Source organism: Heliconius melpomene, chromosome 8, assembly GCF_056956725.1.
Source record: "Heliconius melpomene rosina isolate 202511_hmr_F chromosome 8, ASM5695672v1, whole genome shotgun sequence".
Lineage (NCBI taxonomy): Eukaryota > Metazoa > Arthropoda > Insecta > Lepidoptera > Nymphalidae > Heliconius > Heliconius melpomene.
The window spans coordinates 344,856-372,642 of NC_140396.1; the positions used below are offsets into that span (position 1 = coordinate 344,856).

General features: G+C 33.5%; 1 protein-coding gene across 2 annotated transcripts; it reads right to left on the reverse strand.

The window, feature by feature from the left end:
- Nucleotides 1-852: 852 nt before the first annotated feature.
- On the reverse strand, nucleotides 853-27,170 carry LOC146536588 (uncharacterized). Of its 2 annotated transcripts, XM_085189628.1 has the most exons (6): nucleotides 27,028-27,169; nucleotides 13,399-13,527; nucleotides 12,699-12,879; nucleotides 2,886-3,119; nucleotides 2,450-2,521; nucleotides 853-2,226 (listed from the first exon to the last, which is right to left on the reverse strand). In XM_085189628.1, exons 2-6 carry the CDS (start codon nucleotides 13,489-13,491, stop codon nucleotides 2,135-2,137), a joined length of 672 nt encoding a protein of 223 aa, XP_085045754.1. In that variant the 5' UTR covers nucleotides 13,492-13,527; nucleotides 27,028-27,169; the 3' UTR covers nucleotides 853-2,134. The 2 variants fall into 2 exon arrangements, with proteins under 2 accessions (XP_085045754.1, XP_085045755.1); XM_085189629.1 differs by lacking the exon at nucleotides 2,450-2,521 and having other exon boundaries at nucleotides 27,028-27,170.
- Between the last annotated feature and the right edge of the window lie 617 nt (nucleotides 27,171-27,787).

Below are 27,787 nucleotides of genomic sequence, written 5' to 3' on the forward strand. Positions count from 1 at the left end.
TAAGTGGCGGAACTCAACACCACACTTCCTCGTTGCCATAGCGTTGGAAATTAAAATGATAGTTAGTTAATTAATTATACCTCAAAATCTTTGGATTATTCCTATCCGCGACATATGTGACGCCTTCCACAGAACAGTTCCTGTAGAATTCCAGCATCGCATCGCTAAAACTCTTTCTCATACGAGTTTCAAAAGGTGACAGACCCTTAAGTCCAAATTTAAAAGGGCGTGAAATATTTAAGGGTGGTTTCCTTATTTCTCGAGACCACAAATCTGGGTCCACAGTCCTCATTGTTAAAATGTACAAGTAATATTGACGTTAGTTGTTAAAGTTCGTGACAATATACAATTAATTATAGAATTGTTAATTCGAGAGCGAGGTCGGTCTAACGCCACAACCGACACGAAAACTGATAAACAATGCAATTATAATTTAAAATTATTATTATGTTCGGAAAAATATGGAAATTTCAATGGAATAAACTACAGTTACAACTATCTCTCCAATATTCATTTACAAAGAAATCTTAGTGCCAAAACTTTCCGCAGTATGTCGTTAGGTAGGTGGCTTAGTGTCATTGTTTTTTTTTCTTTAATAAACAAAAAAAAATCGTAGAGTTAGTTGCAAGTTTAGTCTCTCATAAAAATTGTAGTCAAGGAGGAAATTTAAAAAAAATGGAATTACTCATAACGTCCAATATAAATTAACAAAACAAAACGCAAAACTAGATAATATGTAGTTAATAATTTACTAAATCTGTCACTTATTAATTTACAATGTCTTACAATATTTCTAAAGGTATTTTTTTATACATTACCTACTGACTGAGACGGAAAGAAAATGAAACACTATTTTACTTGGTAACTCTTATTTTCAACATTTATTCTCATTAAAATTTTACATTTAGAAGTTCAAATGTAGTAATTATTTATACATAAATATATTTTTTATATATGAATAAGAATAGTTTAATAAATATAATTGAATCTAGTCTTTCAGTAGCGTTTAAGTGGAAAAATATTTTGTTTTGAAATGTGATACAAAAATAAAGTTATATATTATAATTATGTTACAATAGTTATTTAATACTATATTTAAGCATTACTTCATACAAGATACATATACATACAAAAAAAATCTTACGTCATACAAATAACAATTAATATAATAAAACAAAAGACGTTGAAAATGATAATGTTAATTAATTATTTGCGCTATATTTATATTACAAAATAAAATTAAATAAGCAACAAATTACATCATCTGCATTGTATTGTGCGATACAGAGAATACAGTGAACCAGGTAACACAATTCTCCTTTCTCCTTAAGATTTGAGACTAGTCGTCAAATCTAAATAATGTATACTATAAGTATAATTTTAAAGTTTATTTGTATGACGTAAAAAGATTATAAAAAGAAATTTCAATACTATTCTACGAATACTGATGGGGCATTACAAAGACATCTACTTGCATTTGAACTTGCGACCCTCATTGCATGGGGGCCGTCGGTAACCTAACACTAGTGCACCTTTGGCGTCAGGGACTAACAATAAATAAACAACAATTTACTTACGAATAAATTAAAATAATTAAAGATTGTAGCTAACTAAATATTTTAAAGTGCTAACTTCATTTTTTAATTTTTACAGGCAGAGACGAAGTGAACAGTCACTCTATGTTTTCTAAATAGTAAATATATGTGCGTAATTGCAAAATTATCTTTTTAGGCCAAAGAAGATATAAAAAAGGCTATTATGTCCTAAGTGTAGCCAGGAAGGCGAATTTCTTTTAAATAAGTTAACAGATTATAGTTCACTTCAACGTTTTTTTTAATCTAACAATTATTATGAATACAATTTAGCAATTCAATATATTTAGTTAACCATACGTACAGTAAGATATTATTGTAAGTTTATAGTAACGTGATGTGTGCTTTAAGTAAGTTATTTACATAAAACGCTATTAGGAATATATTTTTTAAAAGTTTACAACTAGGCCAAATTATATATACTGTTAGCAAATATTGTATTCTTACTTTGATAGTTAATTCGAATTTGAACCTGCGATCTTTCGTTGAGTGTTTAGGTGAGATCAGACGAGTGTAGGCGCGGGGGGGCGCGCCGGGGTGGGTCACAGGTACGCTACGAACAGCAGCATGGACAGCAGGAGGAGAGACACTCCCCCTACGCTCAGTCGTGATGACTTCGATAGTATCCCCTTCCCTGGAATTTATTTATTATCATTTTAAATTATTTTATAATTGTTTATACTTTTTTTATATGAAAATAGGAATATTTTTTTCAACTACTTATACTATGACTAAACTAGCTAAGCTTTTAAATGACAGCACATTATCTAACAAATACTGTTAAAAAAAAGCAAAATTCCACAAAACACATGTCTAATTCTCTACTTAATATTTTCTCAGGTCATATCGCGACTAACCTAACGGAGAGCTGAGTAGTCCGTCACGAGGCATCGCCACGCTCCAGTCACCGTGTGACCAGATGTGCAACCCTAAATGTAAGGAAAGTAAGGACATTATTCTAGTTTTACGCGAAATGCTCGCGAAATGACCCGTGAAAATATTATAGTTAATATTTTGTATCTTGGTTTGTATATTTCAGAAGTTATATAGTTTATAATAAACGCAAACTGAACAATATTTAGCTATTAAGAGTTAAAAATATTGGAAAACTTATTGTGTAATAAGTACATTTCATGTCCATTTGAGGACGGACCCAAAATATAAATATTATTGAAGGAAGTCATCGTCCCTCTAATTTAGAGAGCCATCCCACAACAAGGTTTCTTTCCGTACCGATTCATTTCATTATTATGGACAGTATGGCATTGATATGGTAAGTTAAAAAGGACATACATCTAGCAGCAAGTTTCTTATAGCAGCAACAGTCACGTAGCCTCACGTATCTCACGCAGTCATGGGCCAGGGGTTTGCACCGGTGGGGGCCCACATAGCACGTGTGGGGCAGCCAGGGGAACGGCTCAGGCAGGTAGTGGCGCTCGCAGCAACAGTGGTCAGCGAGCACTCGAGTTTCACAGTACTCCATTTCCCGGCGAGAGCATGTTCCACATCCTGGCGGAGGGTCTGGAACTGAGGAAGTATTTTGATGTAGTGTAGTATAATAAGATGCACGGTATAATAAGACTAAATGAACATAAAAATAGTTCACACTATCCCGCTTGTAGGAGGAATATAATGTAAAGCTATTTTATTTTTTAATATCCGTTTTCCATTCAATTTCTCTCTTACGATTATTTACTACTAAAGAAGATGGTTTATTCATTAATTACACTCATAATTTACTTTCTAACGTCGGCTAATCAACTACAGTGAGATACAGATATTTATATTCAAAGTTCAGGTATTTTCTTAAAACTACTAAACATCAGTAAGATTAGATAATATTAGGTCCCGTTACTTAACCTTTATTAAAACTGAAAAACAGAACAATTTTACAGTAAGTTGTCATTGTTTATAATTTATAATTAAACTATTAATTAGTGACTCTACACTTACTAAAATTTAAGGAAAACTAAGTTAGTAGTTCGAGAAGGTGTAATCAATTTTACCATCTATAAGTAGATAACGACATTGGTTGAAAAGTACAATAAAAAGACAAATCACGAAACAGAAGCAAGTCTAGCCTCATTCAGTATTCCCATCATTCATCAGTCCCGGACGCCGACCTCCCCATAGCATCGCAATGACATACACTGACATTCGTAAGACTGGCATATCTTATTGTGTAACGCGATGAACAATGGTGTCTGGTTTTTATAATTTGCCCGCCATTCATATTATTGAATGTATTTAAAATGCATGGCGGGTGCGCAATTAGGCTTTACAAGTCGATGTTGGGGTAATCAGATTATTGTAAAGACATAATTTAGTTGGTAACATTCATTTGGTTGGAGGTGTACTCGTATATGAGTTTGATTTTCCATCGAGTATAAGTAAGATAATCTTAACTTTTGTCAAATATGTCGTAGAAAATTTTTTATTTTGTATACCAACCTTTAGGTATAGGTTTATGCCAAAACGAAGCTATTTATATATTTTTTATTATGTGTGATTAATATTTCAAATGAATACGGAAGTTATTTTGTTAAACCATCATATTAGAAGTATATTATTATTTTTACACCTATAACCTAGTTCACTCTTAAGAATTACTAAAATAATTGTAGAGTATTCGAAACGTTAAACTAACATAAAATTCTTTATAATGTTCCCATACGCGCCACACGTCTAAAAATATATCTTCCTTCAATAGTTTTGACTCTTGAATAATAATGAATTATATAATACAATAAAATTCTATACATTTTTTCCCTATTACTAAATCGTACTCATAACAGTTTTCTTCATGGGTGTTCTACTGTAGCATTTAGCAATATCATTCTTGGGATCCTCTTGTATTGATAGTTTTAATACATTTCGCAAAGAAATTCGAGAGCTCATTATTAATATATCAATTTTCTCCTGCTTCATAAAAGAAAGTGTGTGGGTCTCTTAGGACTTCTTTACCCTCAAATTCACATTGCGAGTTGAATGGCTAGGTTAGGTAACCCAACGCTGCGTCCTCCTGCATATACCTGTACATATATCTTCTTTCTTATTCTAAATATTTTGTTTAAACATTTTACTTATATAAAAATGTCATCAACATTAAAACTAAATAAATAATACTGAATTTTACAAAACAAAAATGAAAAAACTATAAACGTAGCGATGACAAATCGAAGGCAACAGTGATTTCTATAAAATAGAAGTCACTCGTGCGTGAGATTAGATACTTTGCTAAATGTATCGACAACCTATAATAAAAAACACAAAATAAAAAAGGCGGTTTGTAAAATTATATCATAAGTACGAAATATAATTTACGTTAAGGTAAAAATGTTGCTTGTAAATGTGCTTATAAGAAATATAAATTTAACCTGTTATGGGTTCGATTTTCACTCGAAGGAATAATTTATTTTCATTTCATTAAGTTCCGCCACTCCACGGCTTTATCTCTAAAAATGTTTATTAGAGATTTAAAATGTTTATGAAGAGAAATTAAATATAATGACGATAGCGGCTTCAAGCCCTATCAATGATAGAGTCACCAAATGACGTGTCATTTGCGAACAATCACATAATAATGTCCATGGCCGCCATGACGAGTGCAGGACCGCGCCTCGCGGCCTTCGGGCGGGATACCTTATAATTTGCACGCAAGTATCATCCTCTGTTTATCGCGACAAACAAACATTAACATGTACGTAGAGACATGCTTATTATTTTTTTTGTTGTTGTTTGTATGTCTTGTATATAGCAGGGTAGGTGCAGAGAACATATTGTTAAGACATTTCAGCCCAATTTTGCGTATAATGATCAAAACGATGACGATGCGTGCACGATGGTTGTCAGTTAAAATCTAACTATAATATCATTATATTTACTTTAATTACCATAGGTAAAAAAAATACAGCGTGCAAGAGATATGTGAACATTGTAAAAGGAGTAGACTGCATCCTCACACACAGAATAAATGTTATTTTCAAATAAAATGTAAGTTTGGCATTGTTTTAAATAAGAATTTATCCACATTTCTTTTAAGTAACCTACACTCTAGAGTCTAGAAGTATAAAAACTCAGTTGAATCTATATGAAGACAAATTAACATATCATTAATATTATAAAGTAAATGATGACTTCACCATTAGTACTTCATTTTTACTTGGTAGCTGTTAATGATTTTGTTTTAATTGTTTTAATCACTTCTTTCCCATTACTCTCTCTTATTAAGTCTTGCAATAAACAATGATTTATTCATAAATTATGTTATTCTTTTAAACTTCTGTATTTTCATATATTTTTCATTATAATCAACAATGAAAAGTAAAATTTCCCAAGACAACACATCTGCATTTGCAAAGTGCATCGCGCTACTTTCACAATGGACTTCGTACGGGCTACCCACCCCCCCCCCCCCTTTTCCGTGTTATGCACTTGCTTAGAATGTTAAGTGGAAAAGCTTTGTGTTAACAATACTAAGCCATTGAGTACTTAAAACTTTAAAAGGTAGCAATTTCCTACTTAATACGTATTTGTAAGCAAATTCTAGTTTCTATTAGAGAGTGAAGTGCCTTAACAGTAAGTTTCCTTTCAATATAAGAGACAAATAAATATAGGGAACCTACATATATGCCAAATTACAGCGTTCTACGCCGCGTAGCATAGTTTTAGCTGTAAGTTGTCTGCCAACCACTCAGCAATGTATAGAAGATAAATAAAGATTTTTATAAGTATTAAATCTAGAAATTATTTTAAACTTACACTTAAAATATAAACAGCGTATTTTCGAAGTATACAAATTAACATTTTATAAATGTTGCAAATATTACTGGCATTGAATAAAGATTCTCAAAGTGAATATATAAATAATAACAATTTTATAACAATTTATAAGTAAGTAGTAAATCTTCTCAAGGTAGTATTAAAATTAGTGAAGTTTTTGTTTGCGAAATAATGAATAAAATTTGCATACATTCTGAGTAAACTTTTATTTATTCTTATTATTATTTTATATTCGTGTTTTTTTTAATTTATGAATACAGTATAAATAATTTTGACTTTTAAATTACTCTAAAACGCCCGTGTTTTCAATAATCATTACTATAATTTTACTAATTTAATGTTTTTTGTTAGCTCGCTTGTGTACGCAGAGGAAACCTGGGAACTTAGTATTAAGACATTCCGTTCTGATTAAGACACTTGCGTTTCCCACTTTTCACCTTATTCTCGAGGCGTTGCTTGTTGAGGAGCAAAACGCAACGCCGCACTTTGTCTCGTTACCAGAGCGAAGAAATAAAAATATTAAATATTTCATTCCCCCAAGAGTGAATGGAATCCACAACCTTTGCATTGACAGTCGTTGGCCTGTGCCCCTGCGCCATTACGGCCTCCATTAATTTAAATTTTAATATCAAGAGGAAGCTTTTGAAGAAATCGAATAAAACTTAAAAATCTTAACATAAATTTAAAACAAATTAATCTTTTAAAAGTAACTGTAAGATGTCTTAAAGAATAACACCTACTAAGTGATAAGCAAAGCTATTGTAATCTAACACCGCGGCGGACTCCGTCGGCGCCATTACGCTCGTAAAGGGCGACCGGCGATGCTATCGATCCAGAACTGAGTGCGGAAATCCAGCAAGTACTGGGGTGAAGCGATGATATCATCGTGATTCGTTTCGTTAGCCTTCCGCATGCAATATGTCTTGTGGTCTTGGGTCACTTTAACGTATGTTGATTATTGTTTTACGCGTTTGCGTCAGATGTTAATTTTATTTTTATGGTTTTTGCATTTTGTAGAAAAGTATAATAAGATTATAAGTAACTTTATTAGGTCATATTCAAATTAGAATAAAAAATATATTTTAGATCCTTAAAAGAAGGGAGACCGCGGAGTTAAGTTGTGTCACTCAACACGTAATATTTCAATATTTAGGCGAAAAGGTTCCCACGCCTACCCTGCGTTATGCGAAATACATTAGCATAAAGAAAATGAAAACAACGGAATTAAAAACTGAATAATTTAGATACAGTTATAAACAAATAACTGCAAAAGTTTGACGTCAATAAATCTTTCTTATGATATATTTTCTTAATCAATTAAACCCTTTTCTGGGTACTGAACACTATTTGCGTCAGTGTGACACTGACCAACTGTCAGTCACAACCTTGGTGACATGACTGACACAATATGTAAGTATAATGAGCTCATCCAATTAGCTGCCATTTGATTGTCAGTGTGACATAATTGTAAGGTGCAGGACTACCATTGCATGATATGACAGTGCAGAGTGTACATTACAAAGACATATTGAGCATTGTCATGAAATGTAAAATAATAAATTATTTAAAGTCTTTTTAAGTAAATGTTTCTCTTACTTTAGAAAATTTCCTAAAGTCAAAGTCAAAGTCAAAGTCAAAATATCTTTATTCCATAAAAATGCTTAACATTTACTTGGACATGTCATAAAGTAGAAAAAAAAAAATACAAAACAAAATAACCAAAAAAAAAATTTGCAATTTTGACTTGAAAAAAGCCCGTTCAAATGGTTGAGCTCATGAGAAGATACAGGCAAAGAAACTCATGGCCACTCTTTTTAAATGCCAACATTTGTTACAAATTACAATTAACAATTTTAACTTAGAAATAGAGCAACTCATTTCCAAACATCTTTATCGCGAACATAATCTTTAACAGAGTAATATGCTTTTTGGCAGAGCCTGTGCTTTACCACTTTTTTAAATTTGTTCAGTGATAAATTAACCACGTCGTTTGGAAGTTTGTTATAAAAGTGTATACTTTGACCTACGAATGAGTGAGACACTTTATGGAGCCTAGAGAAGGGCACAGCAAGCTTATTTTTATTTCTTACATTATGTTGATGGAGGTCACTGTTTTTATTAAATTTATTAATATGTAGTATTATGTTATGACCTAGTTATGACATCTCATGTTATGACCTAGTTATGACATCTCGTCAATAATAAAGATCGTTAAAACAGGTAACGAAACAACAAGCTAAGAAAGTAAATGTAATATTGAAATATAATATTAACATTAAAAATACCTAAAATAGAGTATACAACAAGTGAATAGAAACAAAAATAATAATTAAATCCCCTCAGTTGAAATCGACCCTACAACCTTACAGTCAGACTCAGACGCTGTCCCACTGTGACGAAGGTCTCTTCAAACATAAATTTTGTTTTCTTTTTACAACTGAACGAGCGATAAGCTAAATGAAATCACGCAACTTTTTAACTTTAATATAATCTACCTGAATGTCACGCTAACAGAAACGTATTTTACAAGGCCTTTAGAATATTAGGGTTTCTGTATATAATAATGTTGACTCTATTACTAGATTTGTTTGAACATAGTAAAGAACCTAATGTTAAGACATCCCGTTCCCCACTTTACGTAATTTAAAATACGGTTACAGCTGGGAATGGAACCCGCACTCATCATGTTTACACCTCTATCTTGTTGTAACATAAAAAAAACTTTTTACAGTTACCAAATATCGACACTATCACCCGTATTACTGCGACTTACCAAATATTTTGCAAGTTCATTATTATAAAACAATTGTATTATAATCAGTAATACTGAACATAACATGAGTGTGGGTTCCAATTCTGCTCGGAAAATATATAAATAATTATTTATCTTTTGGTTTTTTTAGACAGGTCTATAGAAAGAGGTATTAAGTTCCGAAACTCAAGAGAATGTCTGTGTGTCTACTGTCTACTTTTTTCGGGTGTGGTAGATAGTGAAGACAAAAAAAGTGTATTTTTTATTTAGACTTTTAGTGCATGACATTAAAATACTTAGGTAGATGTTATTACAATCACGTTGTGTCTCTAGTCATTACGCTAGTTACACCTGTAAGTGAAACAACAGGTACTTAAACAATTCATGAAAAATGAAAATGAAAGATACACGCACACTACACGTTTCCCACTGGGAAACAAAACAACACATGGGAAATGTATTATTTTCATTTCCGGCCTCTGGTTACATAGCGCGCCGTTAAGTTCCGATGGTCAACACTGGGCGAATGTTTCTATCATTGGGCTAAGGGTGGCAGACGGAGTCTAGAATATTGACACTAGCTTCCATCTACCCACTCTGCTATATGCGGAATGCAGAGCGAAGCAAAAATAATAATAATCAAGAAATAAATTAAACTTATATCAAATCTGTTTGTCTGTAAGTACCTTTTGTTTATATTTAACTCCTTCTTAACTCTGCCGCTGTAAGTGACACCTAGTTAATTGTCGCAATTAAAGAATGCAAGTCGTCATTCAAAATGAGTTTTCTCGTGACCGAGTGTCGGTGTGAGTATGAGACGTTAACAATACTGCTATTATTTTTATTTCGTATTGTTAAGGTTGCGTATATTTTATCTTAAAAGGGGGGCAAAATTCCTTATTAAAGTCGCTAGTTTAAGTAAGATGAAAGGGCTCTGGGTAAGCTAAGGCTGAATTTCGGAAAAACCTCGAGACCTCCAATTTTTGTACGGAACCCTCGGTGGGCGAGCCCAACTCGCGCTTATCCGGTTTTTTTTTTCAAAAACACAATACGATATATATTGTACATACACATGCAATTTCCTTTGAAAAATTGTATAAACAAAAATGTGTTAACATCCGTTGTGCAGTGTGAAAGAATTGACGGGGATATAAATCCAGTGACTAAAGATGATGTGATTTCGATGATCTCAATCATTACACGATGATTTCAAGTACAAGGTACTAGAATTTACTATAATTGTGTTGCATTAATTAGATATTACACCCTACCTAGTTTACCCTAGACAGAGGGAACCTGGGAACCTAGTGTTGAGAAAATCCGTTCCCATTAAGACACTTCCAGCTCACACTCTGCCGAATGGCAGCATTGTGTATTCAGCAGTGGAACATAACACCGCGAAAGAGCTAAATTAATAAATAAAATTGAAGAATTGAAATTTCGTGTTATTCAGGTTAAATACAAGCATGATTAACATAATACGGCAGTAACTGACAAGGGCTGTGGGAACATTGCACAGTTATTTAATTTCGAGATAATCGTGCACACGCAAGCACACAATTATGTGAAATACACCACATGCATCATATATTGTTGTCATTTGCACTTATTGTAAAAACTTGTGAAACAACAAATACGTTTTACGTTAAACTTTAAAATATCGAGGGTTCCGTAGCAGTTTCAGGATCGTATGCCAACGGGAAGTATAATTTATAAAAGTTAACAAACTTAAACTTGCGGTATGCATTCGTTTTGTTTGAAATAAACTACAATTATAAGTTAGTAATATTTTCTATGCAATATCTATAAATATCGCGGCCGTCGTGGCGCATCGGCATAAGGGTGTGACTGTAACGTGAAGGTTGTAGGTTCCATCCCCACTCGAGGAAGTGAAATATTTATTTACGTTTATTTCCATTTCTTCGCTCTGGTGACGAGGCAAAGCGCGGCGTTGAGTCCTGTCACTCAACACACAATGCATCCAGAATTCCGCAGAAAGTGGGGAACGGAGTAGTCTTAACACTAGGTTCCCTCTGCCTACCCTGCCGTGTACGGGATACAGCGTGAAGTTGATTTGCAATCTAATTTTAGCGACCAATTAAACGCAATAAAAACTATAGCAATAATTAAAACTAGTCTATTTTACTATGCTGAGTCATTACAAGTACTTTTAATACTGGACACTGTGTCCTCACTCTTTGATTTTAATCTTCTTCGTTTTGTACTCGTTGTGAAGTGTGGTATGCGAGCGTAACTCACTATTTAGTATCAATTACTGTTACATACGGACAAACGACTCTACTTTTATTGTAAAAGCATTTTAGAATAAATAATAATTTGATATAGTCTTGTCTAGGGTGATTTAGTTTACACACTGTATCCCGCACACAGCAGGGTAGGCAGAGGGAAGCCAGTGTTAAGACACTCCGTTCACCCCCTTTCGGCCGAATTCTGGAGGCATTCGTGTTGAGTGGCAGAACTCAACAAAGTTTAATATATATTTTTTAAATATTAACTAGAATTAAATAAAGGCACCCTGTAAAAAAAGTAACTAAAGTAAGTAAGCTTCAATCCAACTTCAGCATTGCTTGATCAGATGAAATTCTTGAGACATTCAAGCGAGTTGAGTTGCGGAACTCAACGTCCGTGTGATTTATTGGTCAAAACTAAGAACTGTATACGTATGTCAATATGAACCTGTTAGAATTTAAGACATACTTTGTACTAGCTCAATGGTATTTAGCTCTGGAAGAAATGTAAGTCCTGTAAAAGCCTCGAGGTATTTCATTTCGTTATATTATGTTAACTATGTGTTCCCGATAAAAACTTTCTATTCTCCAGCAAAGGTAATAGGCCAATACAAAATATACACATAAAGTTCCTGAGATGAGCGTGTTCACTTAAATAAATTTAAATTTTTTGATATTACTAATATAGATAGTATAAGCTGAGCCATTTTAGACCAACCTTGGCAACAATTGCCTAAATTCATCTTTAATCCCGCCGACCTAATTCTACACTTGTCAAAATTACATTACTTCACTTACATTAGAGTGTTTACGAAATCCAAGCCAAGCTGAAGCACTTACATACTTTTTACGAACGCGCAACGGCACGTAAGTAGGTTACTTCGGATCTCTGACTACGATATAAAGCCCATAGGTTCTATTTTAAAAAGTGCTTATAGCATTATGCTTATAATGTTGAAAGAATTATAAATAAAGGGCTTATCATCATTTAGAATTTGTCTACATTTTCTTTACTGGCTCTTACTTAATAAAATAAATTTAACTAAGAAACACATTATACAATGGTATTATTTCTAATACAGCAGTTCACACTGGCCAGGTCATTCGTAATACACATGAAACTGTTTTTACCCGATTGCGGTGAAGACCAAAGGGTGAGTGGATTTTAGTGGAGTTCCTTTGTTTCCTTGTCACTTTTAAGGATTTTGATGAAATATACATCGTTGAATTTGTGTTGATGGCTCGAGCTCTACTATATATTAATTTAGCCGAGTCAGTCGGTTGTTTTCAAGTAGTGAAAAGTATGTAAGTATAAACACTTACTTTCGTCAATATTCAATCCAGCAGCAGCCCGCCTCGCCGCCGTGGTGGAAATGTCGTGCTCCACATAGTACTCCTCGTACTGCACCTCCACCTCATGCTCGGTCAGCTTATCAGAGTCGTTGGCACGACTGCTGTTGCTCGGCCCTATGCCTACTGACTTCGCTCCTGATATTGGACGTACCTGAAAGGTTTTTTGACTATAAATATATAGAGGACATCATAGCGTAGTGGCATAGCGTCTCCAAAAGCGACGCGTTCGATTTCCACTTGGGGAAGGCAATTATTTTCATCTTCTTCGAAACATTGCAAGTTAGTAGTATAGTAGTAGTAGTAGTAGTAGTAGTTAGTAGTATAGTTTTAAAGCATAGTACGGTGTGGAAAAGGACAATTAAAGAAAAACCCGATCATGATTATATTATACCAATTGCTTGAAACTTTTATATTAAAGTTCTTTTAGTTTGTTTCGTTATAAGACTTATAAGTAAGCACATATTATATGTTTTATACTTTGACAGTAAAATTCGTTTGTAGCAAAGTTCAAACAGTGCGTTCGCGAGTTGCGGCGGCCCTGAAGTTATTGCCTGCCTCGGGAAAGAAACAATCGAAAGTAAAAAAAAAACATAAAATGAAACACAGCCCTCTGCAGCTAACTTCAGGACGGCCACGACTATAATACTTTCAAAGAACAGTCTAAACGCACCACAACTTCGGGCACTCTGAATATAACATCAGCGCTGAGCGGCAAGGGCAGGAGGGCGAGCGCGACGGCGCGCAGCACCCACGCGAGCAGCATACCATCGCAGTTCCCACACCTCGAAGCAGTAGCCGGCTGAAACAAATGTTTTTCAAAATAATTTCTTTTAATAATAACCATATATGGATGTTATATTAATAAAAAATATAATTATATTGTATTTATACATTCACTATTGGTAACATATATTTTTAGCGTCACGTCGCATCCCGCAAATACGTTGTTAACATAGCCAGGATAAACATCATTTAACTTGCATTGGAAAAATACATTTCTACGTTTTTAAACCCAAATATTGTTTATGATATGTCTCACCACGAGCCCTTGAACAGAACAACAACTGTAACGAATACCTATTATACAAATAGGTTATTTTTATAACCTAACTATATCAGTTTTCCATATTTTATAACCGCAAGGTTCCCAATGCCTCACGTTCTATCATAAACAGTGACGGCCGGCCGCCAGGTCTTACTTTACAAATACACTTCGGTATCTCATTCCAGTAAACCTTGAAATCAGACACTGCAACGCACACTGCTAATACTAATTGATAGCAATAGCTTTGTAAATATTACGTAAGGTGGCATAGAGTACCTACTAGAGTTTTTTTAGCTTCACAGTGTATCCTGTGTATAGCAGGATAAGCAGAGAGAATATAGTGTTAGGGATATAGTGTTAGGACGCTCCGTTCCACAAGGCCCCGAAAGGTGCCTACCAGAACCTAGAATTGATAGCACCTTGCTGACACCATGATTTCGAATGCTTGTCATATAATGCAATGTGAAGTACCAACATTCCTCAGCCAGGTTGCCAGTCTATAAGGCAGTTTATTGTTTACGTTATGGTGTTTACACACATGCGATATACAATAATTCATTTAAATCATAATAAGAAGATTCATGAAAATTTTCAAAATTTGTTAATTAAGACAATTTTCTTAGTCTATATTCAACTTTTAATGACTTTCTAAAAAATTTGTCAAATTTATGTATTAAGGTGGTCATGGGGTATCTTGCCTGTGACTGTAAACGCGACAATTGTCGGTTCAATTCTCACTCCAGAAAATGAAATGCTTAATAGTCCTCATTCATTCATTCATTTCCTCGTTCTTCCTCATTCATTCAAATCTTGCTATGTGCGGGATACAGCGTGAACAAAAGGTATTACCAAATTTTATAGTGAGTTACATCGAAACGATATGATGTAATATTTACCACCGCCTTCTTCGATAAATAGACTAACTATCCAAGAATCATTTTGCAATTTCTGTTCCTAAGATTAGCGTTTTCAACCAAACACTCAACTTTATTATATTAGTAGATAATAGATTTAGAGCCAATAAGGCGGAAAACAGAGAAAAAAGGAGATCTCAATATAATTCTGTAAGAAAAAATGACTGATCTAAGCGTATAGTGTATACGTGGTGTAAGTAACGCGGCGATGAGTAAGCGACGCACGCGCTGCATTAGCACGCTGCAGATGCCCTGCACACCGCCACCACCGCCACCACCGCCCGCCGGCCAGTTGGAGACGCGACCGACTGTAGTCTACACTTATAATAGTTATACCTATCTTCATTTACTGATGGCATGTCTATCTTTATTTACGACACTCGGAAGTTGAAATTTGGTATGCTGGGGTAAGTTGAGGAGTGAAGGGGAGCACTAAGAACGGATTTTTTGGAACGGGAACAATAGATTTTTTCAGTTTACGTTTTAAAGTCAACGCAGATAAAGAGGCGAGTGATGTATAATTTTTAATTTTAACATTTCTACAATTATTCTACAATTATTTACGACTAGTATCTTTTTAGAAAATGTAGATATAAAGATCTGAACGTATCGCCTCCAAAAGGCCCGAGTTAAATTTTTTCAGTTAATTGAAAACAAGAAAACAAACAAGAACCTAATAAGTGATAATAAATACAATAACTTTCTCCTGATTCATACTCAATACTTTCATATAAATATATGAATGCTGAATAGCATCACGTCAACTTATTATAATTGAAATCACGGCCCTTCCACATCAGTGTGTCAGTGGATAATCGACGGGCGATAGGGCGATAGGCACCTCTGGTGCCGTTACAAAGGACTATTGTAGGTTATGGGAAAATGGTATGACACGATTTCATATAAGTGCGAGTAATATAGACTGATTTGGAATGTCAATCAACTACGATAAATAAAAGTAATTAAGTTAAATTTTATGGAATTTATGTATGTTTATATAAATAACCTACACTTTGTGATAACATCCTATATCTTATAAAACAAAGTCGCTTTTCGTGTCTGTCTGAACTTTCTAACTCTTCTTCTTCTAAACCACCCAACGGATTTTTATGCAGTTTTCACCATTAGGTCGAGTATTTCTCAGGGAAGGTTTATATATAGTTTATTATTTGTACATTCTTATGTAAATTAACATAAATACGATAAATGTGTATAAAGTCCTACCCGTTGAGACACTTTCGCGCATGCGCTGCTTTAATGGTAAGTACTACATGAAAATAATGTACTGGAGTATTGTTCCTCTTAATAAGATCTACAAAAAAGTCCGCGAGAGCATATTTTTATCTTTTAAGGATAACGTGTAGTGATCATATTTCTGTCTAAAAATAGTAATTTCAATATATTTTTTTATTGTGAGTCATATTTTTCCATAATGGTATTAATCCTTATCCTTTAAAATACTTTATTAATTTTCTACGTTAAACGAAGATAAAATTTGCTTTTCACACTATTTCGAAATTGCTAATAGTTTTACAGAAAAACGCATTTAATTGTTGACACATCCCGCCGTTGACACATCAGCTGTATGTTACTCAAGTTTCACTTATCCCTTACTCTCAGCATATAAATAAGTATATTAGTTACGTTGGCCATTTAATGTAGATCAAAACTGTCTTTTACCGTTTTTTCATTTTAATAAGTACTTTAAAAGTTGTTACAATATCAAAACATCCTTGCCGCCCCGCGACGTTTTGCTTATACAAGCGCGTCATGAGCAGTCATCGGTGGTTCAGTGGTAGAATGCTCTCCTGCCACGCGGGCCCGAGTTCGATTCCCGGCCAATGCATTCTATTTAATTTTCCTCACAGGCAGCCACATAGTGCTTGCTTTTCATCAGGGACAGAATACCCTCTTCAGCATTAACCACAAGTTGGAAAAAAGACCCGACCGCTATAGAGGCATAGCAACGAAGATTTAGATGCGTTTGCACGTATTTGATAATTGGAGTTGAATGTATTATTTCAGCGCGATATATTTGGGTTTTTTTGGTTTAAAAATAGTCATTTAACTATCTAAAAATAGTCATTTAAAAATATTTTAATAAGTACTTGAAAAGATTAGTAGCACAGATTTAAAATTACGGTACCTACTAAAAAATCCTTGCTGTGTAAAACAATTGGAAAATCCTTATTGAAACTACGAAAATGCGGGTTGCATTAGGGTTTCATTAATTTTCACATTATCTTAAGTGCTTTGCAAACATACATTATATGAATAATCCAGTAGTAAAAGCGGGCGAAGCCGCAAGGGGGTCGCTAGTATATATATAAATAGAAGTACCCCAGAGAGGGATTCCCACTGTCACAGTTATGCGCACGTCCCAGTAAAAGATAGGAAACACAAAACTCTCAAACAAAATCTCATACCTAACGATTACTTTGAACATATTTTATGATTTATCCAATATTTTTATTTCAATAACAAGTGCTAAAAAAAGTATCAAAATCGGTTCACCCAGTCAAAAGTTATGAGGTAACAAACATAAAAAAAAATACAGAGGAATTGATAACCTCCTTTTCTTACAGAAGTCGGTTAAAAAATAATATACTTTATCTTCATGTTTTCATCTATTCACGTTTGAGTGTTTACAATAGGGTTACGAGGTGTTAACGGCTTCAAATGTTTCTAGACCACTTACAAAAGTTATAGTTTTTCATATTTTTGTGACTCACTCTACTATTCTATAAAATTTATGTTGAGTGCTTCATGTAAACACTTTTAAGAGTTCATTTTATTTATGAGCTTTTGTCGAGCTTTGGTGGTGGAACAACGAAAGTTACTAACGAAACAACAAACAATATATTTAATACTAGTGGCCCCCGCGTGGCTTCGTCCGCTTGTCCAACGCAATTATTATTCTCATCTCAATTACTTTCGTAATCTAATATCTCTTTAAATGGCCAATATGATGTCACTTTCGCACAGTTGGGAAGTATAACATACTCGTACATACCGTGTAAATGTTAAGAAAGTATCTCTACTTTACTTCACAAGAACGGAGAGCCGTATCACTAGAGATTATTACTCTCGTACATATTGATATATTCTTAGAATATGAGAGTAAAAAGTGTCAAAGAAAAACCTACACCAATCAATCATTCATGGCGTTGGGTTCCGCCACTAGACAAATGCATCGTAAATTATCGCAAGGTCTCGTCATTCGGAAGGTGTGTAGGAAACGCAGTATTAACACTAAGTGCACTCTACTTATCCCGCTATACGGGAATAAGCGAGAAGCTGAAAATCAAACAAATTACAGTCGATTCATTTCTTTAGCAAATAAATAATGATCAGATAGCTTTCAAAGCCGACGCCAGTATCTGCATCACTCATATCGCGAGCTTCCGCCGCCGCTATTCATATTGTAATGCTTTACAAATACCTACCTACATTGAATAAGTCCCGGTTATATCACGTTATTTATAGCAACACAATCAGTGTTCAGCTCCTCTGGCGAAATGGTGGAGTGTTTAGTCGACATTGCGGTTGGATACAGATTTGATTGCAGCTTCACGCTGTATCCCGCATATAATAAGGGAAGGCAGAGGGAACTTAATGTTAATGCACTCGATACCTCAGTTTCCGTTGAAGTTTATTAGCATTGCGTGTTGAGTGATGAAACTGAACGCCACGCATTTTTTTTTTTTTTTTTTTTGTCATTTTTTACTACAGGCTTTAGAAGAATATTAAAATTCTAACTTTGTTGGATTTCATTATTTTATGAACCTTTTCATTATAATAAGTATTTTAGTGTTTCCTGTATAAATTTAACTTCAGTTAAATGTTACCTCAAGTCAAAAGCAGTTTCTTAACTTCACACTATGTCTCTCAATTAGTACAATACGCAGAGGGAACCTTGAAGCCTAATGTTAAAACACTCCGTTCCCATTTCTATTTTCCGCCAAATTGTGGCCCCTGGGGCACGATCTGGCCTCAGAGAAGCAGATTCATTTTATTATATTATATCGAAACATTAAGATGACTTTAGCTTCTTATTTGGCAAGGATTTCAAGTCTCGATAAGAGCGAAGAAGTAAAAATTTATGTCCCCGTGTGGGAATCGAATCCACAGCCGCCGCGTTTACAGTCACACGCTTTTGCCACTGCGCCACGACGACCTCATATGGCCTTATATTGCTTTTTTTATTTAATTAACGAGGAGCAATGATAACAACGATTATAATTAAATAAAAAATAGATTAAATAACTTAATGAAAAACTGTTTCTTACAATAACCCACTTTTCACGGTGACGTTATATTTGTCTCAAAGTTAAATAATTACCTACTTGAATCGTTGCCAAAAAGAAGTTACTTGCTGTGGATTCGATTCCCACACGGGGACATAAATTTTTACTTCTTCGCTCTTATCGAGACTTGAAATCCTTGCCAAATAAGAAGCTAAAGTCATCTTAATGTTTCGATATAATATAATAAAATGAATCTGCTTCTCTGAGGCCAGATCGTGCCCCAGGGGCCACAATTTGGCGGAAAATAGAAATGGGAACGGAGTGTTTTAACATTAGGCTTCAAGGTTCCCTCTGCGTATTGTACTAATTGAGAGACATAGTGTGAAGTTAAGAAACTGCTTTTGACTTGAGGTAACATTTAACTGAAGTTAAATTTATACAGGAAACACTAAAATACTTATTATAATGAAAAGGTTCATAAAATAATGAAATCCAACAAAGTTAGAATTTTAATATTCTTCTAAAGCCTGTAGTAAACTTGCATAGCCCTGCGTGATAGTGATAAGCCGCAGCTAAAAGGTGTGCTTGTTTACTCATTGATAACAACGCTTACAACTTGATTTAAACGAGTAGGTACGTTATGCTTGCGAAGCACTATGTGACGCAAGTAATATCCCTATGTTAACGTGGAGAGGGAATTTATTAACTAAGTGTTAAAACACTTCGTTCTCATTAAGACATTTCCGTTCCCTACTTTCCATCGAAATAGGAGGCGTGCGGTATTCTACGCCGCGCATTGCCTCGTTACCAGAGCTCCATACCTCACATTCGAGTGGCGGAACCCTGCGCCGCCGTTTTTATTACCAGAGCCAGGAGATGAAAAGAATTTACTATCCGGACTAGGATTCGAACCCACAATCGTCGCGTTTACAATCTAACAATGCGCGCTACTCTTCGGAGTTCGAATGCTTTAAAATTAAGAACATTAACAAATTAACACATTTTACTGTAATTTTTAATTTGTTATAAATATAATGAAGTGTAGTCTGTTTTACTTTTATTTAAAGTCTATTGTATGAAAAAACTGAGTTAACATTTTTAATTTTCACGTCAAATTACTGCTTAATTGTTAATTAATTATGGTAATTGGTCATGATCAACTGCCTTGCATATGATTTCAACTTTCTAAAATATTTTGTTATAGATACACTATAACTACTTTGGCTAACATAAAAAATATTTTTTTTATGATATTCCTTATATTTTTAGATCATCATCGTCTTTTCTAAAATTATATAAAAATAGTTAACTGAGTATTTATATTGAAATCTTTTTATTTTCATTTAGAGGAATATAAAAATTATTCTAAAATTAACGTAAGCTTATGTAGGTGTAGGTATAGACAAATAACATCATTTTAATTTAAATAATTTATAATGACAATGTCCCAAATCGGTATATCGGTAGCTGAATAGTTAACGATATCACGGTTGAATGGCCGGGACTAGGTGTGTTACTGTTACTGCAGGGTCACTAAAAGGGTCAACAGCGCGTCGCTACAACTGAACAAAAGTCCAAACTAAATTAAAATAGGTAAGAAATCCTATGCTTATATAAGCATAGGATTTCTTACCTACTTACTTATATGTACATATGTACATAATAATCAGTAACAAATAGATTTAGATCTAAAAATTTATTATTCTTATAAGATCAACACCACATAAAGGGCGGCGTTATGTTCCGCCCATCAATACACAATGTCTCGGAAATTGAATTTAAAGTGGAGAACAGTGTCTTAACACTAAATTCTGTCTGCCTACAATAACAAAAAATTATGTTGAAACAAGTAAGAATTTCTATATTTTAAATTGGCAAATATATTAATAGTAATACTAAGAAGGTAAATTGTAACAAAAATTAAGTAAAAATTTTTTGTGCTTTCTTTTTTTTGTATAGCACGGCAGACTGTTAAGACAATCCACTCCCCGCGCACCGCCCTGTCCTTCACACACAAATATATAATAAAATATAAACAATCATCAATTAATATGGTTATTTTAAAAGTATTCATTTTATAAATACAAAGTGTAATCGTACGTTGACCTTCACAAAAGAAGTCATTGACCTCAAACACCCCAACGCAAAAACAGGGGCGAAGCAGGTGGGACCCCTTTTGCAGAAACTGGGTCGGACAACTGTCTAATCTGTTACACTGATACTTAAAATAAATTTATTTTCTAGTTTTACGAACACTAAAGTAAGAGAATATAGTAATTGTAAAGGTTTTAAAATAAACTTGGGACCAAAAAAACATTATTATGATTAAGAGATAAGTCACACAACTTCTCCATAGAAAAAGATTATTTTTTTTCAATTATTCTCCATTTTATTAAATAAAAATTATAATTACTTATTTATTTATTTATTTATAAAAAAGATAATGAATTCTTTTGTTTATGAAATAAAAATGACAATTAATCATTTCCATTGTACCCATTTCTACAGTTCATTCAGATTAAGTCGACGACAAGATAATAGATTTTTCAAGGCAATACGTTTTTAAACATAAATTAGGAAATTTATATATCTGAACTTGTCTTTTTATGTCCTTACTTCGGTAACGAGGTAAAATATGGCGTTGAGTTGCGCCACTCAACACGCAATGTCTTCAGAATCCGAATTCAGCGGAAACTGGGAAACGAAAGTGTCTCAGCACTAAGTACCCAGGTACCAATCCGCCAACCCTGCTATGTGCGGCACACACAACAATACACATATATGTATGCATATCCTGGTTAACTCATCGCTTAAAGGGTTAAGTTGAAGCATGACAAATGAAATATTAATAGGGGGTTCTTTTTTTTTACGCATAAGGAATAGAAAGGGCAACGCAGTGGGATATCGTCGTGGTTGTAGGTCCAATCCCCACTTGGAGAATTATATTTTAATTTTCTTTAGTACACAAAAGTTAAGTTTCGGACACTTAACATATAATACAATGTATGAACATTTGGCGAAAAGTGAGGAACAGGTGTTTAAACATTATGTTTCCTCTGTCTATCCTAATATGCGGGAAAAAGCGTGAAACTACAATATCAAACATAAATAAAATATAATAAATTAATAAATTCTTAATTAGAAAATAATAAAACCTTTCAGTAATATACTGTTGCCATCAATAAATTATTAATTTATTAATTAGATCGGGATTTAAGCTCAATCAACACGCAATATCGAAAATTAAGCAAAAAGTGGGGAATGGAGTGACTTATCACTGGGTTTCCTCTGCCTACCCTGCTGCCCATTCTTGTCACATTAAAGATATATAGGTATCTATATGTAATACATGTCAGTCCGATAAAAGTGTGCAAATACAATAGCACGTCCGGGCAGCTGCCGGAACATAATGCCTTATTCAGTCAAACGCCCATCCCACCTGTTGATAAAGGATTTTACTCGTAAAGTTACCTTTTAAATGGAACGCTTAAAATAACATATGGTTCTTTCATTTAGAACTCGATAAGTTTTGTATCTGAAGGTTCCATACTACAAAAGGAAAAAAATCCTTATAGGATTACTTTGTTCTCCGTCTGTCAATACCATTTATGTCGAGATCTAGTATAGATATTAAGCTGTAATTAATATCAAACATCCAGGTCTATGGTCCCTTGAAAAAAAAGGAAAAACCAAGCTTTTAAGTCAAATTTAGATAAGATACAGGCAATACTGCATAGTTTTTTTTGCATTTTGTATTAAAACATATAGGGTACTTCCCGTGGAAATTGAGTTCATATCATACAAATTGAATGCATACGCCTGTAAATTTATATTTGTCAACATTTAGATGTTGTACTTAACGGTGACCTGCAATTCTGAGATTGGTCCGACGAGCTGGGCTCGCTCTTGATAGCTTCTTATTTTACAATATTATTGGATTTAAAGATCACATTTAGAATACAGCGTGTAGCTCATTGTTCATTAAATATAACATCAACATTAATAAGCATACACTAGTCTATCAATCTATTGAATGATGAGTTCACAGGATTACAGGAAATAGGTTAACAACATAACTGTAAGTAATCAATGGTGATCTCGTAGAGTGAGCTAATATAAAACATTGGTAAACGTTTAATGACGCCCACTTAAGCGATTGTTGGATCTTCTCCAACGTATAGCGTATTTAAGACAGTTTATTAGTATAAAATAAAATTGAAACATTTTTTGTATTGTTAACCATCATCTTAGAACAAAATAGGTAGCATTGACTGTGATGTTAACAATTTTAAATAATTTAAATTTAATTTCCACAAAAAAAATATAATTCAATAAAACGACAATATTCTCACATTTAGCTCTAGCTAGGCTCTTGAAATAAATATTTACACTTTTAAAGGATACGAAAACGTGACAAATTTATTAATTAAGTGACAGCCCAAGAACAACACGTCAAGGTCGCATCAATACCACACGAAATACATTGTCATTGTTACAAATTGAGTAAACGACTCCAGAAATCTTGACTTCAGGGCATTTGAGACGCAAACAGGACATCCTCTTTACGGGAATTAGAAAATCGACAAGACACCTCTTAAGCTGTTGTAGAATTATAATTATATACTTTGCGAGAGCAGCTACAAAATACACAAATATCACTAGTAGTAACTATTTATCAATAAAAAAAAAGGTACTATATACCTATACCGAATGTGTATTTTTCTTGTATCTAATGAGTAATTTTTCATGAACCTTGCGTGAGAACGATCCTATCGGCCTACTTAATCTAAATAAATATAAATTAATCTTAATACCTTGCTAAGCTACAACTAGGAAATACTATATTGAAAATACAAATCTGCCTCTATTAAATCAAACAACAGTACCTAACTTTACAAATGTAATAATTATTACATTCACTTTAATTTGATAAAGTTTAAAAAATCTAATATATTTTAAATCAACAAAATAATTTTTTATCGGGTAAATAAGAAAACCAATCACATGAATTATGTTTAATAATAGAAGTCTAAAGAAAAACACAAAGAAATTTTACTATGTTGCAGCAATATTCTCACATTTTTGTCTCTGTGCGTGAAAACAGCCAGCGGCGCCGGCGCACGCGCACGCGCACCCCCACCTCGAGTTCCCACCCATTATATGCTAATTAGTAAGTGAGTGCGTGTCATTACATTGATTAATGGCAGAATGACGTATATTGATATATTCATACATTTTTTTTTTGGTCATACTGTAAGTGAAGAAATATAAAATTATGTATTTTTATGTACTTCACAGGAATTAAAAAGAAAATCGACGTGACATTAGGCACACGCATACGACTATTAACGTGATAGGTTGTGAGTTTGATGCTCACTCGAGTAAATGAAATATTTAACATTTTCATTTTCGCTCTCGTAACGAGGCTAAGCGCGCCGTTAAGTTTAGCCACTTGCACACAATACCTACGGAATCAGGTGGAAAGGAACGAAAGTGTCTTGATAGGAACGGAGTGCCTCAACTCTAAATTCATTTGCCTACTCTGCTATATGCGGGATACAGCATGAAGCTAAAAAAAATATTTATAGATATAATATTGTAAGCCGTGGCAGACCCTGGCAATAGCCGGTATTAATGCCAGGAGGACGAAGAATATTGTAAATCGTCTAAAGGCCAGTCGTGACACAAAGTGTGCTGCAAAATCGACTGGTTAAGGGTAGGATCCTCACTCGAGAAAAGAAAATATTTATATAAATTTATATTTTCATTTCTTCGCTCTGATGTCAAGGCAATGCGCGGCGTTGAGTTCCGCTACTCAAAACGCAATTCGGCAGAAAGAAGTGTATTAACACGAGGTTCCCTCTGCCTACCCTGCTGTGTGCGGAATACTGCGTGAAGCTGATTTAGTCAACCAAGTCAGCTTGTGAGTTAAATTGGCCTGTTCCAATATCTCAATTATAATTTACTAATTTCTATTCCTTTTAAATTTCTAAACTTTTTAACAAAAAAATAAGAACCGTAAAATGGGTCTTGCAATGAAATAAAGTAAGTAAATGTGCAAATTGTCTAATTGAAGAAGCTGTCGCTCGCAATTGTCACGCGACGTTACTCATCGCTGTTGCGCTGATTAGGACGTATTTCTGGTAAGAGCTATCATTTAGACGACGAATTATAGTTTTTTTTTACTATTTTTTTAGCTTCACGCTCTATCCCGCAAGGTAGGTAGAGTTAATCTAGTGTACAGACACTGTTCCCCACGTTTCGTTCAATTTTCAAGACATTGCGTGTTAAGTGGCGAAACTCAATGTCGTAATTGTTTTTGTGCTTAGGAATTACTGATTCCAGTTGAGAATTCGATCACGCGGCGAAGCCATTATAAATTTAAAAGGTTTTTTTAAAGCTACACGTTGTATCTGCATAAGGCAGGGTAGAGAGAGGGAATCTGGGACCCCAGTTTTAAGATACTCTATTCTCCATTCTCCGTTCTGTAGAACGGAAGTCTGTTAAGTCTTTGCTGAATTATTTAAAGGCTATGTAGAGCTTAATAGATAAATAACATGATAGGTGCACTTCAGGAAAATACATTCCTAGGATATCAAGGCTATTATGCAATTTAGTATTTTGCTTATAATTTGTATTTTTCACGCAACCATTGTTATCATGATATAGATCATAGACGTTTATGGTAAATCGTTTTAAAGTAATTTGTTTCTGGACATAATGCAGATAGTATGACCAATACTAAAAAATCCCTCTGTCTATAAAGGCACTATATAGGCACTATAATCTTTAATGTTAGAAGACAGAAAAACGGCTATAAAATAATTTTATTCACCAACCGTCGTTTAGCAAAGTCTCGCTTTAAAAGGAACTGCAAGTGTCTGGATAAAGGATTATCGAACGCGAATACAACTATGCTATAGTATAGAGATAGACTGTAGCGGAAAAATGTAAGTTTTCTTAAAAAGAAAAAGGTTAAAGCAACCTATTCAATGTCGCCACGCTCGACTAACGTCTTCCAACTGCTGATTGGTTTAATATAAATATATTGAACCAATCAGCAAATGTTTAATGTTTATGTTCAAATGTAGGTACTATAAAATTGGGTAGATACCTGTGTAAAAAGACTTGTGATTCTTTTATTTTATCTAATATGATTTGTATGTAACATTTAGAATTGTTGTTAGGCCGTTAGGCGATGTTGATTATCGTAAATCTTTACAATTTTGTTTGAAATTAATCTGCGTAATAGAAGTGAATTATATAAGAATTTAAAGATTCATCAATTTGTCTTTCGCTTTTTTTCCATGAAAAGAGTAAATAAGTGGAAAAGTAAAAACTTATGATGTTTACCAAATAAACATTTTCTAAAGTTAAACTTAAGTTAAACTTGAGGAGTATCAACATTGCAGAAAAAGAATAAATTTGCATATCTAATTAGTATATAATTTAAAATACAAACCAAACTTAAATGTTGCTATAAACATTTGTATATAAATTACATGGAAGGGCGGTGGCAGTTATTTAGTTAATTTAACAGTTTTTATATTTATAAATGACTTAAGAAGTAAAAACATACCGCGATGTCCTCTGTGTCTAGTAGAGCGTATCTAGTTAGCAATACTTATCTAAGACTAACAATAATTATAACAAGAAAAATACTGCGTTTTATGTTGTATATTATTTTTTTTACTTTCAACTATACTTAGATGTCATTTTATAATATGTTTCATTTTAAAAAAATAAATAAATATTACGTAAAGTATGTACTAATTTAATTATTTTATAAATATTTGTCAATTTCAAATAATGTGTGTGAATAATATACGAAAAATGAAATCAAAAATCATTGTCCGTAATAATGTAAACAAAAAACAAATTTTGCGTTTACTTTCACCTTGGTTGATATATTTTTTGTTCAATGTAATAGAAGATATGAAAAGGCAAAGACAATTAAGTATTATTTCTTATTTGTTTGTTAAAATAATATTTTTTATTATATCACGTCTACTAAAAAAAATACATAATAAATATGGTAGCTGAAATATATTTTTTTACATCTTTTTGAAAAGCATTAACATAAATTTACTTACGTTTCTCTAAAACCCGCACACAATTACGATATCCTGTACAACACAACAATGCACAATCACAAACTATAAGTGAAAATAAAGCAAAATCAATATATTCGTAGACGCGCTACGACTTCGAAAGCGCTTAAGTAAATAAATAAAGGTGGTTGAATAGCGCGTGCGCTGTAAATACGAGGCGACGACAGACTGACGCTTGACTTAACGCAATTGGAAATGGCGCCAAAATGGTATACTCTTTTTTGCGATTACTTTTTTATCTGTAAACTGTTATAGTTATTTTTTTTGTTTTTTATGTCATGGTTGTATTGCGTTGTATTATTTTTAAAGTCTACTTGTGACTATACTTGAGTAATATAAAATAATGTACCTATATAATATATCCTTATCTTGAACTTTTAGTTTTTTATATTACATCTAGAATGATTTTTTTAAGCTTCACGCTGTATCCCGTATATAGCAGGGTAGGCGGAGTAGGGTTAGTGTGAAGTGGCGGAATTGAACGCCGCCCTTTGTCTTGATAATTATTTAATAATAATAATAGGGAATAATTTCTGCCGAATGTAATGAATGGGTACATATCATTACCATTTGAAAATTTAACCAAAAAAAATATAATACATTCATACAATAAATTGAGTTATTTCACTTTGACCATATGAGTGAAGCCGTAGATAAAACCTAGAATAGTGTTCAAATAAATAAAATAGAAAATGGGTGATTTAAAAAAAGTTTTTGGGAAAATCTCACCACAAAGGTAAAT

Excerpts from the sequence above, each read along its gene's own strand:
- LOC146536588 (XM_085189628.1), bottom strand. The coding sequence starts at position 13,491 with ATGCTGCTCGCGTGGGTGCTGCGCGCCGTCGCGCTCGCCCTCCTGCCC. Across the intron at positions 2,522-2,885 it reads TAAGAAACTTGCTGCTAGAT|GGTTGCACATCTGGTCACAC; the intron begins GTATGTCCTTTT and ends CCTTACATTTAG. Across the intron at positions 2,227-2,449 it reads ACTACTCAGCTCTCCGTTAG|GGAAGGGGATACTATCGAAG; the intron begins GTTAGTCGCGAT and ends AATAAATTCCAG.